Source organism: Trichogramma pretiosum, unplaced genomic scaffold, assembly GCF_000599845.2.
Source record: "Trichogramma pretiosum strain Unisexual culture from Peru unplaced genomic scaffold, Tpre_2.0 scaffold22, whole genome shotgun sequence".
Taxonomy (NCBI): domain Eukaryota; kingdom Metazoa; phylum Arthropoda; class Insecta; order Hymenoptera; family Trichogrammatidae; genus Trichogramma; species Trichogramma pretiosum.
This window is the reverse complement of record NW_019640932.1, coordinates 1,494,659-1,521,972: the sequence shown is the minus strand read 5'-3', so window position 1 is coordinate 1,521,972 and position 27,314 is coordinate 1,494,659. Positions and strand designations below refer to the sequence as shown.

Genomic DNA, 27,314 nt, shown 5'->3' with positions numbered 1-27,314 from the left:
TTATTTGTATTAATAAAGACATTCCAATCCTCTACTATAATTGCGTTAAAATTAGCTTGCCAAAGCAGCATAGAATGTTGTGAAAAAGGTGTGACAATGAATGTATAGTAAAATATTCGATATTCATGATAATCGCGGTTTGAATAGCAATAAAAAAATATTAAAATTTAGGTTTAAGTAAAGCTATGCTTAAATATGAATGAGTCGTTACCATTTGTTAGGAATGATAGTACTATGGATAATAGATACTGACTATGGATTGGACCGTATAAATGTGCGCGTTAAATAATTTTTTTGGCGTTAATTGTGACTGTAATTATGGTTTCTCGTAAACGCTAAAAATTTGCCAAACACTATTCATTTGACCGAAAATTATGAATAGACTAAGCATAGATATTTAAGAATCGAGATGTCATATATTTACTAGTCACGTACTCACGATGAAAGTAAAATATTACAATGGACTCAGATGTAAATTTTGTTCCATTATCTATATTCGAGTACTATTATGTTTACTTACGGTAATCGTTGCCATGAAACTGTAAAATAAACTGTAGTTATGTTTATTTTCCAAATAAATTGTAAATAAAAACTGTGGATAATTTATTTACTTGCTAACGAATAATTTTTTTCTGAAAAAAAAATTTAAACTAACATTATTTAAAAAAGTTGAACTCTGAAATAATATTAATTAGCAATAATTCTTGCAATTCAGAAAGTTATAATACTATACATAAAAGGAAGTGATAGTAATAAAACAATTTTGATTTTCAATGCAGAATGGGTATATAATTAATAATTATTATTATATACACATAAAATTGTATTTTATAATATTAATATAATAATAGTAATAATAATAATAATCCCAATAATGACGCACTACCCAAGTTTTAAATACTATAGATACAAAGTGAGTGAGGGCGTTATCGTTTTTTAATTATCTAAGTAGAGTCAACCAATTCAAGAGGGCATGTGAATGAAAGGTTACCTATATACAAGACATCTTTGTACTATGGGACTGACAAAAAATTTTGATACTTGCTATATATCAGTCAGTTCATTGCATCAGATTTAATTTATATCCATGTTTCTCAGACAGGATGCTGTCATCGATAATCGATAAATTTATCGAAACAATGGCATTATTGGAAAATACGATTTTCCCATCTAAATGCTTTTGCTCTTACAAAAACTGAATACTTTTTGATTCGAACATTGAGCTGTTATACATAATTTACAATTTTTAAAACAATATTTTTCACTGCATTAATTACAGGCATACACAAGATGCCAAATATGAAGCCTGTTCATCTAGTCATTTTGATATTTTACGTAAAAAACATTGTAATAAAAATTACTTCCAATACGCGACTTCTAAGGGTCTGAAAACATGATAACAGAGACCCATTTTCTCGCGTGAAAATGAATTTACTAATTATAATTCGTAGTTGAAATAAAAAAATAATTTGCCTGCATCAAAGATGTGCTATGAATAATGAAATATAGTTACATGAAAATTACAAACAAAATTTTATAATAAAATAAATCATCAGGACGTCATTTCGCAGTTATACTTTGTTCTCTTGGTAAATAGATAAGAAAGGGCAGGAGGAATTAAGGAAGATGCCACCTCTTAATATTTTCCTATATAAAATTAAAAAACAACGTAATATTATCATATATTACTCCATTACTATGAATATAATAAAAGCTTTGTACAAAAACTAGATTTACAATTAAAACATTTGGATATATGTAACCGTCTAGATTCTTACATGCTTTCCTTTTATCTTTCACTCGTAATTAGTTTTACTTTACCCACACTCATTTATTATCATTAAAATTGAACTATCTAACGACATAATAAAGTTTGCAAACAAAAGTTTACTCTTGTTTGCTACTTTTTTGCAGCATCATTTGATCAATTTTTTAATACTTTTTCAGTTCGTATATTTACTTACGATTTCAAATAAGATGAAAAGCTATCAACATTTACACACAAAAGTGAATATACGTTGATCAAAATAGATGCTCCAAACATGTTTTACTTGAGATAACAAGTATTCAAGCTTAAACGATTCATTGAAGTTGCCGTATATTAATCAATTCAATAATTAATACTAATTTATGATGATCAATGATTTTTCGTCACATTTTACATACGCACATGCATACACGCACACACACGATTGTTTATTAAACTATACTAATATTGCCTAAGAACACAAATGTAGTTTATAATTTTCATTCCTACAATGTTTAGCATTAGTTAGAAAAAGTGTAAAGGGAACTTGTGCTTAGATGTTCACTTTCGTCCTCGTTTTCGCCTAATATAGAATTCTCATTCATTATATATAATAAATTATCTATTTTTCAACTAAAAGGGAGGAACGAGGTGGGTCCCACTGCCGCTTATTCATGAGTATGTTAATGTTAATAACGTGTTTCTCCTTCATATCATTAATTATTATTATTATTATCATTATTATTAATATTTGTGAACGTCGTTATCACCAATCTAGATGAATACTTTGATTAACAGTTAGAACATTCTTGTACGTATAATTTCTATCAGTGGTATATCACTACATCAATGTTAACATAATACATGTCATAAAATTAAATCATGGGAAATTGTAAAATTATGAGCGAACGATTGAAGCTTTGTTTCTCTCGGACCTAAAAATAGATTATAAAAACTAAAAACTAATTTATCCCACTTATTGTATCGCAGCTCTTTAGTTCGTTCATTCAAAAGATAATCTTATAATTATAATTTTTTCCCTTATCACACAAAATTACATTAACGACCGATCGTTGAAAACGTAACTCAGTCGAGCTCAGTTCAAATTTCAGCAATAAGTCACAAATCACATTTAACTGCAACGCTCATCAGCTGGGAGTAACATGTACATGAGTTGACGACTGATAGAAATACGAACAAGAATGTGCAAAGCAGCGGCTTAGACAATAATCTCAAGGGTCGTGCGCAGTGTTAGCGTAGTGCCGACAACGGATGCACATTTGGTAGAAGAAAGTATCTGTTGCTCTGGCTGCTGTTGTACTAGTTGAGCACTTGTTTCGGAAGATGATAGTGGTGGTGTTGAAGACGGAGGAAGAGAAGCTGATGACAAATCGTCCCGTGGCGGGGGTCAGACGAGGGCTGCTGTCGCGTGATAAAGCTGCATCAGCGCTTGTATGTGTACTGGTAAACAGGACAGTCGGTCCTTTGTGTTTGCATCCACTGAGAGCCATGAAAGTGCATTGTAGCCTTCCAGTACATATCTTAAAATTGAAGTTTTACGGTCAAAAACTCGATTCACACCATTTGCATAAATCATAAAATCATCGAGTTTACCTCAACACATCGGTTGTAAAGTGAGAATCAAGACCGTGTACGGTGACAGATTGTTGTAGCAGCTCATCACTGTTCTGTTGAATTGCTGGACTGTGTAAATGTAATGCATTTTTAAGGAAAACTGGACAGACTCCTTCCAGATGCGGACAAGCAGCCCAAAACCAAGATGGCATACGTCCCGTTGGTGCCGTAGATACCAAATAACCCAAGGCTAAAGGTTGCTGTAAGAGTTGTCCAACCTCTTCGGATGTATCGTTTGTACCGGCCTATAACATTATAGTAAGCGTAGTCGTATATTTATTTATTCAAATTCATACTACTTTTAAGTATAGTGAAATTAAGTTAAACTGTATGACTCACCCTAGGTGTATTGCTGCCTGGGAACGGACTGCCGGATCCATCGTGATTACCTAGACCCGATCCTGCGCCTTCGCCACCTAAAGGAGAACCCTCAGGTCTACGAGGACTTGCACCGGGACTCGGTCCTCCTGCTGCCCCAGGATCTGGCCACACATTGAAAATGTCATTGAAATCAGTCATACCTTCCATGCCTTCAGGTAAATCATCGTGTAAAGCCGAGAATAATTCGTCATCGCCCAGCTCTGGATCGTTTATTTGTTGTTCGTTAAAAGTCGTTTGTGATGACTAAAATGACAATTTCAAAATTTAATCAACTTCTTTGTTGGAATTTTCATTTAAAAATGTTAAGTGACGTATAATGGTTAAGTGTGTCTTACCGTAGTAGTTGCTGAAGTAGGAAATACGAGTATATGAGTGCAAGTCACATCTTGAGGAGTTGAAAGTTGGCAATTAACCGACGCTTGACTAAAACGCTCATCAGGTGTGAATTGGTCGGCCATTATCCTAAGCGAACTGTCTGGTTCTAACGAAACAAGACAAGCACTCAAAACGCATGGCGATGCAGCTGGATACAGCAAATTGCATTGACCACAGATATCTTTTAAATGCTTCGATGCTTTAAGAAGAGATTTGCGCGACAAGAGCCAACTCCATCCTTTTAATTCACCGTGACCAATGCGTCCAACTCGGCCAACTACTAAACGCCATGGCAGAACCTGATGTAATGGTTTTAAAATTATTAACATTTAATCATTTTAAAAATTTTAATGTAAATCTAAAAAATACATAAATTGATAATATCACTTACGCCTTGTGACATAACACCAAGGATGAAATCCATAAGTTTCTGTAAACCAGCTCGTCGAGCCGATGCTCTTTTCCTACGTTTTCTATTAGGAATGTCAATATTGATGATAGTGGTCTCAAAGATTTCTCCTCGATCGTCCGTAGCTACCGCAAGCAACCAAGATTGATCCTCACTCAAGCAGTAGCTAAGATAAAGAACCGAACATTCTTCGGTACTACTTGTTCCGAATGATTCAGGGGCTTCACTTTTACAACGTAAGGGTGCCAAAACGTAGGCTGGAGCATAAAGTCTTGCCGCTGAACGATTGCGGTCCTAAATTGATTGTATATAAAAGTTAGAAATCGTAAATTATCATAAATTGTTATTAAAAAAATCTTATCATACGTCTTTATTTTTAAGAAACAGATCGGCGGCAGCAGCAGTTCCAAAACCTGTAAGACTTCGAACTGACGTATGATGTGAAAGCAATCGTCGACCTTGCAAAAACACGTTTAACGCCAACGCTCTCATTTCATCTTGAATCTTTCGCCTTTCTCGTACTCTACCCAACTCTATAATACTTTCTATGGATATTAACTACAGAAAAAAAAAAGTAAGTTTTTGTTGTTGAAACTCTTTTCAAAGTTGTACTTCAAGTGAACTAACTCACCTGTACATTAACATAGCCTCTGACATGCTCAGGCAAACTGGCGACCGCAGTAGCAAAGGCCCTTAACAAAGCTAATATTGCTAGTCTTCTTTTATCAGGACAGTCAGTAGCACCAAGGGAAAACGGTTCAACAATGTAAACAACAATCGAAGGTAACTCGTGTTCTTCCTCGTCTGGTCCAAATGCTGGAGCAGACTGTTGTGGCTGCGGCTGTGGCTGTGGTTGCTGTTGCGATTGCGACTGCGATTGGGTCTGAGATGGTTGTTGTGAACCAGAAATGTTAGTTTGTCCCGAACCAGCGGTAGACGATTGCATCGATGATGGATTTCCAGACGTAGAATTGGCGTTAGGCGTCGTATTTGATGGGGTTTCACTACGTGCATTTTCTCCCTCTACGCAATCAAAATAATAGATAATATAAATAGTATTCTTACAAAAATATCGTTCGCAGCTGACAAGTTTAAGAAAAAATCGCAAAATAAAATTCACAAAAAATACTCAAAAAAACCGAGTAAATAAAATGGGCAAAAATAATTCTACGACTTGGTCCTGAACATGCCAACTTACCAACAGACTCGGGCTTGCTAGTCGTACCATCAGGAGTGGGAGGCATAGTGTCAGATACATTAGTATTTGGCTGATTTGATTTGTGACTCGTATCACTGCAGTCGAATAGGCTTCGTTCCTGTATCATTTGAGTAAGATACGGAGCTAGCCGTTGATTGCAGGCCTGGGCGAACAACCTAAGACACTCGCCCATACGGTTATCTCCAAGAAGCTTAAACCAATCGTCTATGGGTGGACTTTTTCCATTCGTTGCATTGTTGTTTGGCGATTTCACATTAGACGATTTTCCTACTCTAATTATGCCATCTCTTACCGTCTTGGCAATCGGAACGTGCTTACCAAGTCGACAAATCTTTAAATGATTTATGTTGATTACAAATTAAGAAAAAATATAAAGTATGAAAACTACTTTAAAAACTCACTTCGTATGTAGTGGATAATTCTCTAAAAAATGTTTTAACTTTTCCAACGATGCAATCGTTATCAGGTGCTAGTACAACGTACGCTACGTCTCGTGGCCCAGCATAAGGTTCGAGTAAAAGCTTCTCCCAATAACTAAGAGCGTAAGGAGCCAGCGAAAGCCAATCGCGATCGTAACCAACAATCAATGCTGGTACGGGTTGTGGTTCACAGCGATCCTTCGTATCACGACCTGCTAATCGGTGGAAACCCCTCCAAGTCAAAATTCGTACCGTGTAAGGGGCATCCCACATACGTGTAGCTTTTTGCTGAATTGCTTCTTGAAGTAGAGGCTGTACCATTTTCATAATACGCACGATGTCTCCATTGCACTGAGGACCCTTAGCTCGTAGAAACATCCATCTATGAACCCCGCATACGCGTTGATTTCTATCTACAGGAGTACGATCTGTTGGTACGACGAAAGATATATTTTTATGAGATTAAGAAAAGATTGATTTGATTAATAGTTGATAATCGAATGTTTAACCGACCATCAAGTTTTCCTTGATCAATTGCAGCAAGACTGAGATCGTTGCCATCACCAAATTCGAGCGCGTTTACGCTCATAGAACTAGATGAAGCACGATTTGTAGCGTATAACCTTGCTGCTCGATATAAACTAGAAGCTGAACTTTGAACTATGAGACATTGTTCGCGGAGAAGTTCAAGCACTGAAATAGGCACCAAATCAATTTCGCTACTTTCGTTGGGTTTGACATCACTGCAACAAGCTATCGATGCTAACGATCCTTTCTTCTTTTCTGCTGGATCTTCAGCCATTCCAGTTATCTCCATTTCGTCCTCGTAAAACAAACCTGCTCTATGAGCAAGACGGCGATTCACCACTGCACTAAAACCGCAGCTGCAGCGTATGGGATCTTCGTCCTGGAAGACATTACTAGTAGCCCACGATCCAGTCAGATAGGTTCCAGCGTCCGCGCCTTTAATATTACCGACCACTTTTGGCCCGGCATTACATACACACAAACTACAGCTGTCGAAATTATGGTCTCTGAATATATTCAGGGCTGTATCGCCTAGAAGTATATTGACAACAAGGGCATTAGATTCAGGAGCACGTTGTGGACCAGGAGTCGCAGGCTCCATGCTATTGAGGTTCTTATTTAGATAAGATGATGTAGTTGAAGCGGGCGATGGTTGATCGTAAGGAGGTGGTGGAGGACGTACTCCTGGCATCGGACCACCCCTGTACGCAGGACTCGCTGGCAACAATGTCTGCTGAGATAAATGCGTTTGTGGCTGCGGTAAGAAATGCTGAGGCTGTTGTAGCTGAGTCTGAGATGGCAGTTGAGGAGTTTGTTGGGATTGTAATAACTGCTGCTGTTGTTGTTGCTGCTGCTGTTGTTGCTGTTGATGCTGCAGTTGTTGTTGTTGCATCACTGAATTTGGCCTCGTAGGTTGAGAAGGCTTTTCTTGGCTATTTGAAACAATGACTGTTATTTTACGAACCTTGAGCTAAAAAAATTTTTGAAGACTTACCTCTGATTGGCACTGGAACTATTACACTGCCATGATGTTTTATAAACACAGTGAGGTGGCAGAGTGATTGGAGGTAGGCTTTGGCTCGGTAGATTAGTAAGTGGCGCGTACTTTGACGAGCCTACCAATTTGTTCATAGTAACTGGTTTAAACACGTAAGACCAGTCGTCAATCACTTCTTCAGGCGGTGAACCCATGTTAGGATAGATATCAGGCAGATGTCTCTGGACTTGCCTCGGCCCCAGGCTCAAGTCAGTTTGCTCGAGGCTGGGGTCGCTCAATTGGCAAGGCGAGGCAACAGGATTGTGCTCCAGCGAGGGTGGCGTTGGGAACATTTTTGACAGCTCTTCCGGACGTAGAACACCGACATTGCGTCCGTAAGATGAATTCGAGTTCAACTTACTGTTACTGGTGTTTTGCGATATGGAATTCGACGTTGAATTAGAGCGATCCGAGCTCATATCTAGCCGATTATCCATATGGCAATTGATGTTGTTTTCCAGATTGTTGTTCGCTCCGCCAACGCACATGCCCGCTGCAGACTTGTTAGATCCCGGCGGTGTTTGCATCTGCAGTTGATTGAGATTCTGTAAAAATTTACATATGGTGTTAGACCTCATTGGGATTTAAAAAATTGAATGGAGAGAGAGAAAGAGAGAGAGAGAGAGACAGAACGAAGGCGGCAACTTTCGGATGTGGAGCGTGTGATAGAGAGGATCGGAACGTGGGTGATGATGGATGAACTTACAGTTTCGTCGCTGGAAGTATCGGGATCGGAATTGTCGAAAATTTGATCTAAGTCTTTATAAGACGCCTGGAGGCCTTCACTAGTGAACAGTGAGCTCGGCTTCGTGTCATCCCTTTGCCTTTTCAGGCCGTCGACGCCGGTCTCCTCACCGGTCGCGTCGAACTCGTAGGGATCGGGTCTGCTGCCCATGCAGTCGCCCTGCAAGAACGTGTTCTCTAGTTAACTGGAACCCCTTTTTGGGCAAATTCCAATGCCTCCACTCCAACGACAAAATTGCCTCTCTCTCGCATCATCATCATCATCATCATCATCGTCCTATTAGCGTTAAACTCTGTCGCCTCGAACGCGCGCGGAAAACATTTATTTCTTGATTGTTTCAAAGATACTTACAGTTGGCTGCCCAGGCTCCTGCTTGATTTCTATGGACATGGGTTGATTCTGGCCTTGTCCGCTACCGACTTCAACTCCGTTGTCTACGTTGGTCCAGGTCGGAGGATAAAGGCTCGTGTTTTTCGATGGAATCACTGGTCCTGTTGGGACCGTCTTTATCCGCTTGACCGGATGATTGAGCCAAGCTTCTTGCGTCGAATAGTCGTACAACCAAGGAAGATGTTGCTGTTCGTCCGCAAGTAGGTCTTCCTCATAATCACGCGAGCACAACAGCGGTCTCTTGAGCGAAGGCTGTGGCGGAGTGCTCGTCACTTGATGAGAAGCCGGTTGGCTACTCGTGGTCGTCGAGTAATTTTCTTGCGTAGCACCGGCCGATTTGGGGCCCTGCGACGGCGTCAAAGGTGGCTGAGCCGCACTGCTGGGCGGCTGACTGCTGCCGGCCATTTGAAGCTGCGGACTCATGCCAGACGCACCCGGAACGCTGCCCTGCTGTTGATTCACGTCGGTCGGAGGTACACTGCAGGGAGGCTCGGAGTGCGGCGTTGGCATGGGCGAGGGCACTGGCGAGCTCGGCGAGCCGACAGAGGTCACAGGGGCAAAGTCACCTCCGGTCGGTGGGCCCACAGGATAAGTCGAGCTGTTGTCAGGTGGCGTCTTCATACTGTCCACTCTACTGACCATTAATCTAAATTTAAAATCAAATCGTTAATGAAAATCCCATATCTACACTAAGATTAGTTGGTAGAGGTAGATGTTTGCCAAAATCTGATATGAAAGATATACTATACTGTCACTCCATTCAAACTTTCAACTTGTGTATGAAAATAGATAGAAAAATCTAGTACATGCAATAGTAAGTGTTAATACTTGCAAAGTAAATAAAATAAAACTTAAAGCACACGAGTGAAGATGAAAAATAATAAAAAAAAAGATTATTAATTACGTATTAATCTACAATTTAAGCCACTTGATGTTAGACACTCAAGCACGTACATGATCACAATGCCAAGAAGGTGAGCTTTCAACAATTATGTGACACCTTAATTACTAACTAAATTAATTAGTCATGATAGCGATGTCAGTGAACATAGGACAAATAATGTTTGATAGCATTTAGTGAATTTATACAGAATTTATTATTTTATCAAATAATATACATGCATTAGTTGTAAGTATTTTTATTAATGCCTAGTAAAGTGTAAAAATGTTATTTTTTCATTTATCACGAAATGAGTGGGTAGGCAGGTTTTATTATTACTAACTCGCTTATCCTGACGAAAAGTGAAAAAAGCTTTTTGCTATGATGAATACGTACACGTAGTACTCAATCATACAAGCACTGACAATGCGTTAATGAGTTTGGATGGAAAGCATATGTATTAATTGTGTTATCGACGCGCGGTTGCTGATGGATGAACTTCGTTCTCAGTGCGACCAAAAGGTGCTTCGTTTTCAACAAAGACATTTTTCGTGTATTTATATTTACAAATGCATCGAAAAAGAGCTATAAGTAACGATGATCGCTGAGCAATGAATCATAATGTGTGTATGTGAGAAAGGCACCATTATCAGCTGTTATATTAATACGAATTAGTGGCCCGTCGAGTTTGGAGGCTCGTTTTACCCACCTCGGGGTATTACTTGGATGATTCTGCTGATTTTGTGAGGTAGCAGTGGCGGCGGCAGCGGTGTTAGCCACGGCTTTCGAAGTCGATTTAGGATTTGCTTTAGCTTCCAGGTTGCTCGTGTGGTGTCTTCGGTGGAAGGGCACAGTGGGTCGCCGACTGGCACTTATTCGCTGTCCACCGGATGTTCTGCTGGTCGTGCACCTGTAAATCGAGTGGCCATACGCCGTTCGTTCGATGTTGTTGTCTTTATTGTTTTGCACCCGCGATTTTATTTCCAGCGTTAATACGCCACTCGATAACGCTTTTTGCGATTCTTTTCATACTAATCCGAGAATTCAATTTTTCCCGTACGATTATCAATGTGAGTTTATTTTTTACGAATTATACCTGAAGTGTGTTTATTCGATTGATTAATTTAATATAAGATCTATTTTTAGATCGACTTTCCATTCATGTCTTTCTTCTAACGCTATAGTGTGTTTTATGCGGTAAATTGTCAACTGTGATTCATGCAAAATTAATTTAGTTTTATTCACTATGTTCTTCACATGTACATCATTTTGATACAGAAGCGCATTACATGAATAAAATGATAATAATCAGTCATAATCAAGGCGCACTTGTTATGGCATCTAAAAGGACTACTGATATACATATATAGCATATCATGAACCTACTATTCGTGAAATTTTAAAATCGTTTTCAAAAGTAAGAAAAAACACAACAAAATAAACTTGATTATCAAGTTAAAGTTTTATCAAGAACCGTTGCATGCTACTATAGGTATTCGACTACACACAATAACTTTTACTTACAATATTTATTCATTCATAGAGCAACGAATAAACGAAAGGAAAAAAATTATGATAAAAGAATCGTTACTACTTTTCGAGAAGAAAGAGTTGTTTTTTAAAGGAACCGCTAAATCGAGTCGAGAGAGTCGTATTCACCGCATTGACTGAGGTGAATCTCTCGACCGATCTCGACCAAGCAAAAACGTAAACAAGAGTAAAATACATGATTTAGTTGTGAAAAATAATAAAACATGTATGCTCGTGTGAGAGCTCTATCTCCTAACGCTCGAGTGTACTGTTTGCGCGTCGAGCGTACGGGAAATGGTTCACGACGGAGGCGTCGAAAAACTTACTTGGAACAATTGCAGGAAGACTTGAGTGTCGGATCGACGAAGCTCCAGCTGGTCTGGTCGCCGTCGTCGAGCTTGGCACCGAGCACGCACTCGGCCCACACCCTCTCGGGCAAATTAGTCGCCGGGCCCAGATCCCTCTGTGTGCTAAGTGGATGCTCGTAACTGGCCGGGCTCGTAGGCGGCGACAGTGGCAGCCCGGCCAACTCCAGACTCGTCTCGTCCATGTCCGTGACGAGGACGTAACAAGACGGATAGCGCATACGCACACCGCCGACCAGCACTTCGACCAGGCTCGGCAGACCCGCCTCGAGGCAGGCACTGTTGATCGGATAGAAGTGCTTCCACTCGTCGAGCACTTGCGAATCGACTCGGCCCACTTGGCCGGTCATCGTTCCAGCCAATCCGTACGGCGCCAGTATCACTGCAATAGATCACGAGGGGGATGAGTACCGTCGAGTATACGCTATATTAGCAAAAGTAACATGTACCTTTGGCAGGCAATTGCGAGCTTTGGATGCGCTGCAAGAAAGCCCGCGTGAGATGCCGCACGGCTGGGTGCTGCCTAACGTCGACGCTGGCACATACCGTGCTCTCTCCGTGCACGAAAAAGGCGAACGAAAATGACAGGTGACTGCTGCAAGAGGACAAGAAATCGTTTACTTCGGTAATGTTCAACTATTTTGAAGCTTAACGTAGCGAATGCATAATGCGAAAACTTACCTCGAGCATCGATGCGATTCAAAACCGTCGTATGGTTGAACGAACCATTTGCCAAGTCGTACGAAATCTTTGGACAGCAGACAGCGCTCGATCAAATTGTGAAGGGCTTTGAAGAGGAGCGATCTGCATTCGTACGAAAGACCGCTCTCCCATGAGCCTTGTTCGCTTTCTGTAATGGACAGAGGAAAACATCATTGTTAAATCGGCCAACGAGCTTGCGCGCTCCTTAACGGAGCTTTCGAATGAATAGTATGAATTTCAAATGAACAACAAGTCGTCATGCACCCCGAGATGTATAGTTTACAATGTACGCATGATAAGTCAATTACATACGATCAAAAAATAACGCTGACTATATTCATTCTAATTTATGTCGGTAAAAGATAAGAGCTTTAAAAGCTCAAAATTCAGTAGGCGTGTTGAACAAATTTCAAATTTTAAAGGTCATGGATTGCTCGAAAAGATAAGTCGAGCGAGCAAATGGAGCATCATCCCATGGAAAACATCAGCAGCTCAACGAGACGCTTGTTAGCGGGGTCGGTTGATAAAGCGGCGTCTCCGCGATCATCGTTGAATGGAGGGTTAATCTCTGCCCTCGAGAGCGTATTATTACGCCATTAACGGCAGGGGGAGGGGGGTGCCGCACACGCCGGAGTGCGGGGGCGTATGTAAGCGGGGGATGCGCGCGTGTGGCCATGCTTGAAACAAAGGCTGGCTCAGGAGCGCAGGCGCCAACTTGAAACTTCACCGCTGGCTGAAGATCGAAGTTTGCCGTAGCCACGGCGAGCGGAACGAACGAAGCGCTTTTGCATGCTTGCCTGCTTCACGCGTGTGTGTGTGTGTGCGCTCAGCTCGTGTCCTGCGTGTGCATTGCGCGCCATATGAACGCCTCTTCTCTCACGTGTCGTTGTCGTTTCTCTCTCTCTCTTTCTAGCGCGTACGATATTGCCGATCGATACTGCATTCGGCACGCTGCTACGCCGCTTCGGCTGTTGGATTCTCGCACACAGCCATGCATAAACCGACACGATACGCCTAGTCGTGGCTGCCTCCGCTGCTTTAGCGACGACAACAATGACGATTTCGCAATGAATCGTTGAGGCGAGCGATGCCCCGCCTCCTCGAAAAATCCACAGCAAGGATGGCTCCAGCGCGAGTACGCGTGCACGGTGTATTGTACGAGTGCCGATTAAATTTTCACTCGTTTGACAATGACCTACTTACGGACCTCTCCGGCTCCCCGCTCACGTGCCCCTGCGAGTGCAGTGCGTGGCAAAATGCACGTTTTTACGCGCTCTCGCGTGCGCGATACATTGCAAGCGTACAATAAAACGCGCCTGTGTGTTCCGGTCGAACGATCAAGTCGAACGACAAGCCGGCGACCGATCGCTATACAAATCATTTCAAAATAACGAGAGATCGCGTCGCACCGCGAGCTTTCATAGCTAAACAAAAGTAGAGTTCAATATGCTGCTAGCCGCAGTCGAGAGTATCGATGAGCTCGTGAGTGCAGCGCAAAGGGGGGTCGGCCGAAAGAATACCGTCAACGCCAACACTCGAATGTATTTTTGCGGCTATATAATCGCGCCGTCTTTAAGCGATTGTAACGGAGGCATTAGCCGCGTAGCCATAGGTACCCGTGCACACGTACAATATACGTTTTGCGTCTCTATCCGGAGTATGCGCCTGCGCTTTTACACGCGGGGGGTTCGTTGGCACGCGCGTGCCGACACAATCTAGTTCCTGCGCGCGCGCGTGCTTGTATATAAACATATATAAACACACGGTAGAATAAACTCGAAGCTCGGATTTTCCACGACGAGAGGGTAGGTGTAAACACGTCGAACTGTATAGCAGAAGCTTTTTAGCGCGCGAGAAAAACGCGCGCGTCCAGCCACGCCGCATCATAGGCTGGCTATGCTTAATTGGTTGTCGCGCGCGCGCGCGCACAGGGAAGAGCTCCGGCGTGGGCGCAGCCGGCCTACAATACGAACGGAGCGACGTTATACGAGTATGGCTGCACGCTCGGTCGGCTTTGGCACCCTTCGCCGGCGGCGGCGCGTGCAAATACGCGTGACAAGAAGGGCGGTTCCGTCGAGCCGTCGAAATTCGAGGAGTCGAGAGACACGACCGCGTCGAGAGCGTTTAACGAGCCCGTCGTCGCACACTTGTACGCGCGGCTTTTCTCTCCTGGCAATTCTCTGTAAATACGTATTATACGTATGTATAACGTGCGGGGCGAGCAACGAGCAGAGGAGAGCCGTCATCGCGCCGCCGCTCGTGACGCCTTATGCAGAGAAGCAGCTCCGCTTATCGATCTCCGAGTGCGCGCACACGCGGTTCTCTCTCTTTCTCTCTCTCTCTCTCTCTCCCAAGGCCGTTTAGTCGCCTAATGCTTTACAACATTACCTATCACATATATGTATACGCTCGCCTTCGAAGCTGCTCGTGACGAGTCTGCTTCGGAATTCGCGAGCGGGGCCCGACACGGTGCGTCTTATAAGCCAATTAAGTTGTATGCGTTCAACGTTATAATCGGAATCGGACTGAAATACGATATATTTATTTATCTTACGTATTCGAACACGGGTTGCGAGATGCATCATTCGTGAAAATAGCAAAATCACTCCTGCGCGATTATTTCGGATTACAATGAGTACGCTTACACGACGCACACTTTAGCTCTAACGACAAACGTTCTGCGTGTGTTACAAACACGTCGAGTGTTACTTTATAGCGGTGCGTGTTTTGCGTAAGGACACCTACTTGTTTTTACTGCGAAGCGCATACCTATTTGCGCGCGCGCATATACCAAGGCCAAAGCTTCGTCTGTCTCCTTTAATAGGCATGTATACGCGTCAGCTGTGCCCATTGAATCGGCGACAGAAACCTAGCAAGAAAGACGACGGAGAAATGACTTTGGGTGCAAAGGGAGTCGACATCGAGTGACCGTAGCCGAGTACACATAAAAAGAGCAATATGCGCGAGAATGAATTTAGAATTTTCAAAATACTGACCACAAGCGATGAGTTCGGGCGACACGAGGCCGCTGAGATCGGGCTCCTCGCCGTACCAAAATATCCAGAGCTCCTTGGCCGCTTGGAGCGATAGCGGCGGCGGCGCCGGCGATGGCGCGATGGCGGCGTTCAGGTCGAAGAGATTCGTCGCTTGGTTCTGGGCTTGGGCAGAGGCCTGCGAGACGCGCCGCCAGACGCACAGTATGTCGCCGGCGAGGCAGCGCGAGAAGCTCGACAGCACCGGGTCCTCGAGTAGGGCGCCGCCGAAGCTCCCCGCAGACTCGCCCCACACCAGCTTCCTCCATTTTATGCCGCATAAGTCCGTCTGTGAAACGAAGAGAACAAGCATTTAGTATAAAGCGAATGATCAAAGACCGAATTATGCTCGGCTAAATACCGAGGGCTTATCGCGTTAACGAGCGATGATGCGTATTATACACATGACATACATAATTATCCAACTCGTCTATCTACCGTGGATTGATAGACTTTAATGAAAAGATTTTGCGTGCGCGCGCGCGAACGCATCGTGCAACAGGTTGCCGTTGATTCTACGTGAATAAGTTCAATTAATCTCAAAAAAAGATCAGATTTTCCCACACGTACATGGAGAAATTGCATTAAGAGTACTACTATGCGCACCAAGGCATAATTAATTAACGCCAGCGCACTCGTCATTGATTTTTTTCCATGCGGTTATGTGCGAGCACGCTGCAGGCGCTTAGTCAAACAGGCACTGCCCCCGACCTATCGATCCGCGTCATTGATCGGCAAAAATATATCGATGCATAATGAGCTGTCGCTGTCGCGCTGCAGGGGTGATCTCAATCGCGTCTATCTCTCGCTCGACGTGCTTTAAGTAAAGCAGCAGGACGCTCAGCTGCACGTCGCTTCGCGGATTACGATCAATCCCTGCCTGATAATAGTGCCACGGGCGCGCGGTAGCGATTCAACGCGCGACACAACCTTTGAGATGGTCTTACTCTCGCGCTATTTACCATAATAGATCCATAATGCATTCGCGAAACAGTGAATGACTAGGTGGGAATTGATTAATCGATCGGATTATCGCGTCGGGGCGGATAAGCTTATTAATACGCGTCCTCTACGAGGATTTATTAATAACGCTCAAGGGTATGCAAATGAACGAGCGACCGTGGCGACGGCGCACTTTTCCGTTCGAGTCCGCGAGAAACGAAGATTCGCCGAGTGCTGTCGGTGGTATCTGTCGGTGCTTATGAGCTTTGCGACTTGCACTGGCAAAATAAACATCGATTCGATGATCAGTCGCATCAAAAGATAACTGCGCGTACGTGCAAGTTAACGAAACTAGCACGCGTCTTTGACGCGCGTGTTGCGAAAAATAATCAATACGTATACGCGTGGTGCGGCTATACAAGGCGCTGAGCACAACCCTGTGCAACGATATATATTTACTCGCTGCGGATTCTTGACGCCACCGTCGTGCTTTCCTTCCTATTTTGTGCTTGCGCCTTGATCTTTTCGAGGCGAATAGAATGCAAAGAGGAAAATGAGGATGAAAACAGCTCCGCGCATTATCGTTTGAACGTGTCATGGACTTAATTTACACGTGAATCGAAAGCTCGATTTCTTACGTCGAAGACAGATTTTAGCGGATTACTTTTTGAATAAATTCGTTGGACTCTTTATTTTGCTTTTCAGTTCCATAGGAAGCAGATCGTACGAGAAATTAATCACCGAGCCATATGAATTATTCAAGGTAGTTAACAAATGTTGTTCCACCGCGTCGTCAAAGCAAATGTAATCAAACTTCGTCCGAGCCTCTACCCATTTGGCATCAAGGACGCTTGCGATGGCGACGAATTTACCTATAGAGTTTTCTATGTGCTCGACTTCGCGCATTATATCTATAGAGCAAGGATGCGTCGTTGCCACTGCCGCACCGCATCTGGTGCGCGCGCGATCGATGGTGTGTGCGTCCGCACTATTCGCATATGTGTGAGGGTATGCGAAGGTACAACGTAGTGCGCGCGTTGTGCCCTGCTGCTACTGCTGCTACCGTCTCTATAAGCCACCCCCGCCAACTGCCTGCTTGCCTATAGGTCTGATTTTCAGGGGGCCACGCGAGCGCGCGCACCGCGTCCGTATTTTATGCAGCCCAAGCTTTGAGGAAGCTTTTCTTCCTTCTGCCACGATTGTCGATTCATTGATTCCAATTGTAATGATCCAATTAGCACGAGCAAAGAAAGGGGGGCTAGGTACTCAGCGCTTGAGCAGAAAAATTGAAAAGCGCTAAAGCCCTATCGCTACCCTACACCTATACTAGGGTGTAATCGCAGCGAGATAATAGCCGGCACGCTCGGAATAATAGCGGCGCAATATCGCTGGCGTGGCCCGCTGACCTCACCGAATTCAACGCCCTTTACCCTTCCTAAAACGCCGACGCACCGTCGTCCTCTCTCTCCCTCGCTCTCAGAATACTCTCGCGCAATCTCGCACCCACTGGGCAGTTGCTGAATCCGCTGAGCAACGGTAGAAGCAGCAGCAGACGTCGATTGCGCTTGCGCGAGTGCTCAAATGAGGCGCCGGAAAAGGTCGTTGACACTCGCTGCTGCAGCTCATGACTCTTTCAACGTTTCTTTAACTATTGAAGGCAGCGCAACGATAAAGCCAAAGGTAACTAACCCAAGCGATCGTTTGAGCTTTCGCGTTATTACACATCAGCCGCAGCAGTTGCTCGAGTTATATGCCTATTGTTGCGTCATCGCGAATATGAAATGGGATTAAATTTACAACGGAATTGATGCGCAAGGGTAGATCTAAAAATTATCGCGATCATTTATCCCATCGTTTGGCGCAGTTTTTTCTTCTTATTTTTTTAAGTATTTTTTTTTTTTTTTACTCTCTCGAGGTCTTGGCATTGTATATAGGTCAGTGGGTCGACGTAATCATCGCTCGAGCGAACCCGACGTAAACAAAAAGAGAAGAATTCCCGAGGCGCCGGTTTGATGGCTTACTTCTGAAATAATCCCTCGTCAAAATTAGCGAGTGGGAGATTTTATCTGGCCGAACTGTGGCGCGAGGTTTGACATGAGCGCGCGAGCCGCTCGAGCGTCAAATTAGCGATAAGTTTGCAGGAAAACACAAGGAGCAGTCGTCTCGAGCTTCGAAGCCGACTCGAACGAGCTGCATATTTCTAGCGACGAGCAAATTTGCATCGACGGCAGCTGTTCGATTAGGTATAATCGACAGAGATTGGTTTGTAATTAAATCGATGATCACCGCAACCCTCGCAGGTTTCAGATATCAAAAAAATCATCCGGCTTTTCGTTGCAGACAAATTTTTCTCGGCGCTTTTCAAACCTGTTGAGAGAGCTGGGAGAAGCTCGGTAAGACAGGATGCAAAAAAGGCATCGAGGATTAAGTGCACCGCTCTGTAGTACATATAGGCACTGCACAGAGAAGAGAGAGCGTGAAGTACTCGCGCGTTAGTAGGGGGAGTGCTTGTACTATGTGCGCTCTTCGGCATTCCAGTACTATACCAGCGCGCTGCAGCAGTCGGCGCTACGGGTGGGAGGAGAGAAAAGGTGCACACGCGCGCACCGGGCGTCCTTTGCCCCTTAGGGCTGCATCGTCGTCGTCGTCGCGCTGCCGATGTTACATACAAATACGTACAGCCAGCGGAAAGTGCATGCTATGTGGAGAAATGCCCGAGTACAATGTAGGCTGCACACACATGGGTGTGTCTTGCGATTCTCCGTCAATAAACGCGCTCTCTGGTATTATTGTATGCAGGTAAAACGCGCGACTGTTTGCAAACGCGGCGCACCAGACGTATGCTTTTCGGCGCGTGGGACGTAGGCTGCGAACAACTCGTTTCTCTTGATCTCTCACTCGATCGTCTCGGCGTTCCGAGGATTAACCCAGACACGCGACTCTGGAATATGTACGATGCTGATATGTTCACGAGAAAATCGGAGCCTAAGCACTCGAGCGAGTAGCCATACATATAGACGTTAAGGGCCAGTGAGCCGCACGAATGTGAATCCGGCTTAAGTGTTCCCACAATATGTTCTCTCGAGAATCTCTTTGCACGTGAGCTAGTCGCCTATGCTATATGTATATTCTGTGTAATCTCTTTCTTTTTCTGCCTCCTTCCTCTCTTTCTTGTGCTTTTCCCAATCTGCGGCTGTTTGTAAGATTGACGACCGGCTATGTGCGGCGTACGTCGTGCAGCTTTCTCTCTTACACCTCATTATGAGCGTAAAGTTGTTTGTATTAAGTGTGTGTGCGTGCGCGGCGTGATTCTGGGGGGTTGATCTATATAGCCTATATAGTACCGAGAATAACTACCGTTTGGTTGCTTCTCAAAGTTCGATATATTCTATTTCATTCGTTCGGAACGAGCAAAGACCCGAGTATTTATCTCTATGCGTTTCTACAATCGTTCACTCTCGAGTCGAGCGAAACGTATGTAAGTCTGACTTTTAACGCCTGCGTTCTCTATTCGAAAAATTAGTCATGCTGGCTGCTTAGCTCTTCCATTGGCCACTTCCGTTGGGGAATATACAGCCACTATTACAGACAGCTCAGGTGTTTTACGCATAGTCGTTTATATTATTACGTGGGCCTATCGTAGCTGCTAGCGAAAGCAAAAACAATGGGAGATCGAGGCTGGGCGCTAGATTTTATGCAGCAAGAGTAGAATGAGGAGAGCCGAGTCAGCAACAAGTCGCCAAGCAAACACTTAGCGCGCGCTCCGCGCGGAATGTGTGCGAGAAATAAAACGAGCTCGCGTACGTTCGTTCGTTCGTATATTACATATATAATGTCCTGCTCAACGCGCAGAGTACAACACACTCATGTACATGAGGACGAGGAGAGTCAAGACGGAGAGCGTAAGAGAATATAAAAGGAGTCTCAACTTGGTCGTCGTAGCCTCCTTCCTTCCTTTCTCTCTTCTCTCCTATTGTGCACTGCCGAAGCAACTTATGCACATACAACCAGGCAGGATAAAGCTACGTTCACACTCGCGCCTGCAGCTCGACTCCATCTCTCCGTGTATAGTCGTATCTCTGCCGAGCGGCGGCTCTTTCTCGCTCTTTCTCTCTCTCTCTCTCTCTCTCTCTCGCGATTCTTTATATGTGTGTGCGTGTGCACGCCTCAGCGGGTTACTGACCCGCCAGTGTCTCTCTCTCGCTCGCTCTCTTGCACGCGCGCGATCTCCCTCTTTCCCGCCTCTTTCTTTCTCACTCGCACTCGCGCTGGCTCGTGCGCGCGCCGCACGGGAATGTGACTATCTGAATTCTGAGGCCTTTTTCGCGCAGCATGAGCGCGATAGAACACAAGCTCTGCGGCGGGAGTCACGCTTGTTTTTCGGAATTTCACTCGAACCCGATCTAACCACGTCGTCTCCGCGCCTCTCTTATTTTCCTCGCACGCGTATCCCCTTTTTGCTCGAGGAAGAGTAACTCTCGACGATTGAGATGCCAAGCTCTTGAAAATTCCGCACGTCTCGATTTGCTCTCTATAAGTGGGCTCTTTAAAGCGATACCGACTTTACTCCATTGGCGTAGAATTTGACTCTCCTTCAATGTACGAACTATCAAAACAATACGAGGAAATTTCTTCATCGATTGCACCGGAGAAGGATATTTAAAATTACGCGAAAAAGATAACAGTCGACGTTACATCACGTAAATCTCGACGCAAACAAGCAAAGAAGAAGCGAGAAAAAGTGCTGCGCGAATCAAGCATTCTTTCGATGCATCCGATTTCTTTTTTGGGCGCTTTCGCGATGCATTTATAAAAACAACCAAGTGCGGCTGCAACGTTTCGTAGGATATAGATAGTTTGCGCAAAAGTCGAGTATATAAAACACGAAAGTGGCGCAGACCGGTGGGGGCGCAAACTCAAGCAGAGGCAGCTTGAACACAGCAACAGCGTACCAGACTAGACACGCTCGAAGAAAAGGGAAATCGAGAGCGTGTGTAAGTATATAATACATGCGGCAACTGCGAGCGAGTTTATAAGGCGAGGAATAGGCATGCATAGGCGAATAAGAGAGAGGAGCCTGGCGATGTATTCGCAGTGTGTGTAGTCTGTACCTATATATGTATAAGACTACTCTACAACACACGCAATTTGGCCGCTGCTTTTGCCACTGACGTCTGCATGTGTACATAAATGGGGGAAGTGTCCTACTTCGAGACTCGAGGATCTTCTCCTCGCTTGGCAACCAAGAAATGCCGTTCACGCGAGAGGCTTTCTCGCGCGGGGGGGCCTTTGCGAGTCGCGGGCAATGCCGAATTATATTTTGCTTCTGTGCACGCACCTAAAAGTGATGTGCAAAAACATTCACGATGCGTGCGCGAGAACAAACCGTTGGAGGATTTATTTCCTATGTAACGACGTCCGGGTACAGTTGTGCGCACAACTTAACTGTTATCGCGGTAACCTTTTCGGATGTATACGCTGCCGATACTCCAACTTTAAACAATATTGTGGTTTTTGATTCAAAACTCTACCAACAATTAAACTCGCTATCTCTCGACAAACCAATACTGTCGAGGCCGTGCACATAATCAATGAAAAGTCGTGGGCACAAAGTGCACCGACCGCTAATGATATGAGCAGCACCCTGTATTACAGTGGACGTGTTGCAAGCCTTGGATTTTTCCGAAATTGCACTCAAGCGTGCCGACCCAGGCTTATTGCGACAACCAACGACGACAAATCGCTAAGTTTTTATACGATGACTGCTCACCCGGAGAAACAGATGAACCGAGTCATCTTGAGCAATACGATACCGAGGCGGACTGAAAAAGATATACCGTTAGATTCGAAAGGAAACTGATTCGTAGATACGAATTGATCGAACGATTAGATCTGAAAGTCTTAATTGCGCTTATACGATTGCAGTTTACGCCGATCGTGCCAAAGGCTAATTAAGTCGAGCATGATAGATGAGCGCAGTGTCAGCGTGCGGAGCGACGTTGCTAATCCACTCAGGAACGCGTCGACTTTAACCTCAAAATACTCTCTCCCTGTACGATACATGAATGACAGACAGCAAGAGAAAAAGAGAGAGTACGAGTGCACTCGGTGGCGGCTAGCTGCTCAAATTACGAAGTATACACAAAAAGACTGGAGTTGCTCCGAAAATGTGTTGGGCTAACGACGGGCGCAAGGGTGTCGAGCCGCCTAATCGAGTCTCCTCTGTCTCCCATACCAAGCTATACAACGTAACTAAAACATCAACATGTAGTCGCGAACGTCATCGCGATCGTAATATGCAACTAGTTTTGCAGCAAGATACGCTAACGTCACTGTAGTTATCGTTATCGTCGAAAAACAAGAAGCTGCATAGCGGCAACATTGTCAGTCAGTTAACATAAATAACAACAATAGCAGCTGCTCGCTGCAGCAAGAAATTGTAAATAAAAGTGTGCGCGTACGCGCGCGTATGTGTGTATATTTTGTATACATATATCGTTATACGAAAACATGGCCGCGTTAGTTTGTGAACTTGTATCTAACCATCCTTCTCTCTCATTCGCCGTTCCGCGTGTGTCTTTCTCGCTCTTTGCGGCTGTGTTTCTCCTGCTGGCGTGCTCCCCCCACTCGGGTTCTGGATACATATATACACACAGAGTCTCGGGGCCGAGGTAGCGACTCCAACTTCCAATTCCAAGGTGTACGAGTGTGTGCGGATGTGTGCGTATTTGTGTTTCAGTATGCGTGTGTACGTATAGATATAAGATAGGGTTGAATACGAATGCCGATTGAGCAAAGTAGCGAGCAAACCAGAGAGTAGGGTATATACTACTCACGACTACACGCCTGCTATATAATAAAGCTGCGTGTTTTTTTTCTTTCTCTTTTTTTTTACATCAAGCTTTCACTTCGACACGGGGACGACGGCAACCACGGCGACTGCTGCTGCGTCGGTAACGAGAGTTCGCGAAACCGAGTCCAAGGCGTTTTGTATACTATTTTATTATTTGTGTACGAGCAAACCGTGTGACATGGCATCGCTGAAAAGCAGAACTCTTGTAACGTATTACGTATAGAGTCTGTGCTGGCTTCGCCGTATAAACATCACGCGCGTATAAAATAAACGAACGTAAATGCGAAATAGACGGCGCACACACGACGAGTAACATAGGAATGTACCGATGCGTGTCGTTTTTTCTCTACACTAGAAATGATAATATTTGACTTACTAGAGCGAAGAAGTTGGTGTGGCAGTCCTCCAAGCTGGCGCCGTTGGTTTGATGGGAAGGGTGCGTCATGGTTCCAACCCCATCGTCATCGTCTTCAGTAGCGCCTCCTTCTGGACTTGGAGGCGCCGGTTACATACACAGGCACGCACTCGCGCAGAAACGCGGGCGACGACGAGGGACACTCGCGGAGTTACACTGCTGCGCGTCGAATCGTTGCACTTGACTGCTGCGATTTACACTTTGTCATAAGCTCTCTCTCTTTGATTCTCAGTCGAGATGCATATATGCGGCATCGATATCGATGATCACGGCTAGCACGCACGCACGCACTCACTCGACACGTACACAGAGAAACATCAAAAGAATAAAATAAGAAACAGATATGCCAACAGAAGAGAAGTATACACAGAGACACACACACACAGACACCAACAGAGACACTCGCGGCCGTCTCACGCGCGCACGGGCTGCTAATTGCACGAAGAGGTACTGCAGATTACGAGCACTGAACGACGACGAGAGAGAGATATCGGTGGCACACGGCAGTTAGAGCGGCACACACGCTCACTTACACATACACACAACACGCTGCGGCAGTGTAGTAGCACTTTTGATTAGCGGCCGAAACGACAGCTAGTCAGCCCAGGAGTCGTCGAGTTGCTCTCTCTCTCTCTCTCTTTTACACTCGTAGAGTATTGGCGCTCGCGTGACGGCGGCAGTCGCGGCTGTATATACCAACTAAACTATATACAAGCACACGTAGCCGCGCTCCTCTTCCGACTCCGAAAATTCCAAATTATAGTCAGACCGGGCGAGAGCGGTTGTTGAGCAACGCTCCGAGCCTCGCGCGAGTTTTATATATATAATAATCAAACGTTGTGCTGTGCTGTCAAAGTTCGGCGACTCTAGCCATACACACGATTGAACTTTCCTTATCTTTTTCTTCCTTTCAAACGCTTACGCTCAACGGACGGAGCCAGCGTTGTTATTATTATTATTATTGCAGTAGTAGTAGCAGCAGTATTAGTAGTAGCAGTGGTTGTTTGTTAACACTTGCAGCAGCGCGTATATATTGCCAACGCGTGCGTTAAATATATAGATATTCTGCGACGTGTCACTCGCGAACGGCATCGGCGACGAAGCGTCGTGCCCCGTCTTCGTCATCCGAGCGTAATCCGAGAGAAAAGCAGCAGAGAGCAGTTTTCGAACTATTCTGCGATGGCTGCGGCGAGCTGAGACGCGCGCGCGCTCGCTCTCTCTCTCTCTCTCGCTCGCTCCGTTCCGAATCTATATAATGTGCACACACTCGCTCGCTCGCAGACTCGGGGCCGCAGTAGTTTACAGATCAGGGTTGTTCTTACGGTATATAAGGTTATGTTCGGTGGGGGGCCGGCGGCTCGGCCTCAACGTTCTCTGTCTCTCTCTTTTTCTCTCTTTCGCGCACACACTGTGTGTCTCTTTTGCGAATATACAACACAACGCGCACTCACGGACGCAAGACAGCACACGGTATATAACAGGCGCTGTGTGGCTGCTGCTGCTACTGCTGCAGCCGTAAGTTATACGCTGCTGCTGCTGCTGCACGCCAGAGAGACCAAGTAGAGATCTGCAGCGGGGGCGGTTGGGGCATCGCTCGCCAACTGCGCGAATCCTTATGTCGACTCTATAATGAGTATAACAAAACGGAGCAGCGCTGCATCAACACATCGAGAGCGCGACCGTTTCGAGCATTTTCTCTTTCCTTGGCTAAATTATGTTATTGGTTTCGCCGCGCACACTGCTGTTCGTACGCCTCTTAAACTCCTAATATTGCAAACTGCAGCCGCTCTTTTCGCAACACTGTACGATACATAATAATATACTAAAAGTTGTATAAAAGCAACGGCTGCGAAGTCACGACTCGCGCTCACTTGCTGCTGCGGCTGAAAGAGAGCGAGCGAGCAAGCACCGTTGCACGCAGCTTTTACAATGTTGAAAAACGTAGCGCAGTTTTCGCAGGCGCGCTCCGCTACTATTCTTTCGCGTTGTGTGTATTATAATACACCTGCAGCGCGCACGGCGACACAGTTCGAGTATATGTACATATTATGAAGACAGTCGAGATAGTCTCTCACATAATCGCACACGCACAAACACAGTCGAAACTTTATGTATGATTGCGGCTGATATGGAGAAGACGACGCGTGCCAATGTATACCGCTGTTTATGTAGCAGTGTCGTAGTCGTCGTCGTTCAGAGGTTGAGAAATCGTTAGTCGCTCGTTGACGTTCGACTGTGAAGGCCCGCGCGTTGTTGCACTACGGGCCGACGACGACGATCGACAACAACACGGATGACGATGTATGTGCGACGACGGAGACGCAGACACAGACACGCGGACGGACGCACTAGTCGTCGTCGTCGCGCACTGCACAGTCGCGAAATCGGGCTGCAGAACGGAGCACTGGTATAATGTTGTAGTGCCTGAGCAACAACAGAGCAGAGAGCGTGTGCTGTGCAGTTTGAGTCTGGCCCCGCGTTCTCCTCCCTCTCTCTCTCTCTCTCGCTCGCTCACTTCGCGCACTCCGAAGTCTCTCGGCGTAACTTTCCTCTAATGTATCTCTCTCTCTCTCTCTCTTTACTAGCTGGCCAGAGAGGCACACACCGTATTCGCGGTACGTATCACCGTGCGTGTGTATATAATACAGAGAGAGAGAGAGTATGTGTCTGTCTGTCTGTGTGTGTGCGCGCACAGAGCCGCGACCGTCGCGTACTGTTATACTGTGCATGCACCGACGAGAGTACGTGCGATGCGAGCAGTTTTCTTTCTCGCTCTGTTCTTTTTGTCGCTCACAGCCGCGCTCCGCGAAATCTAATTCGCTGTTGCCGCACGTCGCGCACACGACGACAGAGCGACGAGAGCTGCCTGCTGCTGCTGCTGCGCTTGCGAGAGTTGGTATACGCGGCCCGTCAGCGCCAAGTACACCGCGCTCGATTGGCCTCTTTGGCGATGCTTCGAACTATCAGTCGTATGACTATGTGCACGCTTCTTGCTCTCTTATAAAACACACAGGCGCCGAGATTCGCCTTCTCGCCGCGGCTCTCGTCAAAGAGGTCAGCACTGCCTTGATCGCATCGTCGCCGCCGACGACACACACACACACACATTTATACAGTCGCGAGCATTATATAGCCTGCTAGTTGCTGTACGGTAGTACGGTATACGCCAACGCGAATGTTGCTCCTATTAGGTATAGGTATGTGGTCGGTACGGCACGTAGACGACAGACGACGACGACGATGCGTTTGTTCTCTGCGCGTGCGGCATGCCAGCCCACTCTGTCCATGTAAGCAGCCTGCGAGAGGGAAAGAGAGGGCGAAACTTTGAGTTGCCGAACACTGTGTAACTACATTAGACTGACTGCACCACGTTCTGTCGTTGGTATACACACATGCATAGGTCAGGCAATGGGCTCTCCGCGAGTCGCTATTCTTCTGTCGTCGTCGTGCAGCCGCTACAACGCCGCAATTTTGCATGCATCTATGGGCGCTGACTATGAAAGTTAGCACGTTTCAGCCCTCCTACGAAAACTACAATTTTATCAATTTTCGCGTGAAAAATAGTTTTTTTCGAAACTGACATTGAAAACTAGGCAATTTTTACGTGGAAAACTAACGCGCTTCAGTATACCTTGAAAAAACTCAAAATATTTCTCTATTTAAACATAAAGTGATACATGAACAGAAATATGATGTACTAGGGATGTTTGG

General features: G+C 45.2%; 1 protein-coding gene across 2 annotated transcripts; it reads right to left on the bottom strand.

Moving 5' to 3' along the window:
* Positions 1–718: 718 nt before the first annotated feature.
* LOC106648961 (mediator of RNA polymerase II transcription subunit 13) lies at positions 719–26,377 on the bottom strand. 2 transcript variants are annotated; one of them, XM_014366188.2, is made up of 19 exons: positions 23,565–26,377; positions 15,358–15,682; positions 12,341–12,509; positions 12,109–12,254; positions 11,621–12,041; positions 10,474–10,674; positions 8,846–9,530; positions 8,456–8,653; positions 7,708–8,294; positions 6,699–7,645; positions 6,168–6,613; positions 5,773–6,097; positions 5,179–5,570; positions 4,914–5,105; positions 4,530–4,841; positions 4,099–4,437; positions 3,722–4,006; positions 3,362–3,627; positions 719–3,288 (listed from the first exon to the last, which is right to left on the bottom strand). In XM_014366188.2, the coding sequence occupies exons 1-19, from the start codon at positions 23,631–23,633 to the stop codon at positions 3,156–3,158; spliced, it is 6,438 nt and encodes a 2,145-aa protein (XP_014221674.1). In that variant the 5' UTR covers positions 23,634–26,377; the 3' UTR covers positions 719–3,155. The 2 variants fall into 2 exon arrangements, with proteins under 2 accessions (XP_014221674.1, XP_014221673.1); XM_014366187.2 differs by having other exon boundaries at positions 720–3,288; positions 5,746–6,097; positions 23,565–26,376.
* Between the last annotated feature and the right edge of the window lie 937 nt (positions 26,378–27,314).

Coding starts and splice junctions, on each gene's coding strand:
- LOC106648961 (XM_014366187.2), bottom strand. CDS start 23,633: ATGACGCACCCTTCCCATCAAACCAACGGCGCCAGCTTGGAGGACTGC. Junction 10,675..11,620: donor TCTTCCTGCAATTGTTCCAA/GTAAGTTTTTCG, acceptor CTCGATTTACAG/GTGCACGACCAGCAGAACAT. Junction 4,842..4,913: donor TGTTTCTTAAAAATAAAGAC/GTATGATAAGAT, acceptor CAATCAATTTAG/GACCGCAATCGTTCAGCGGC.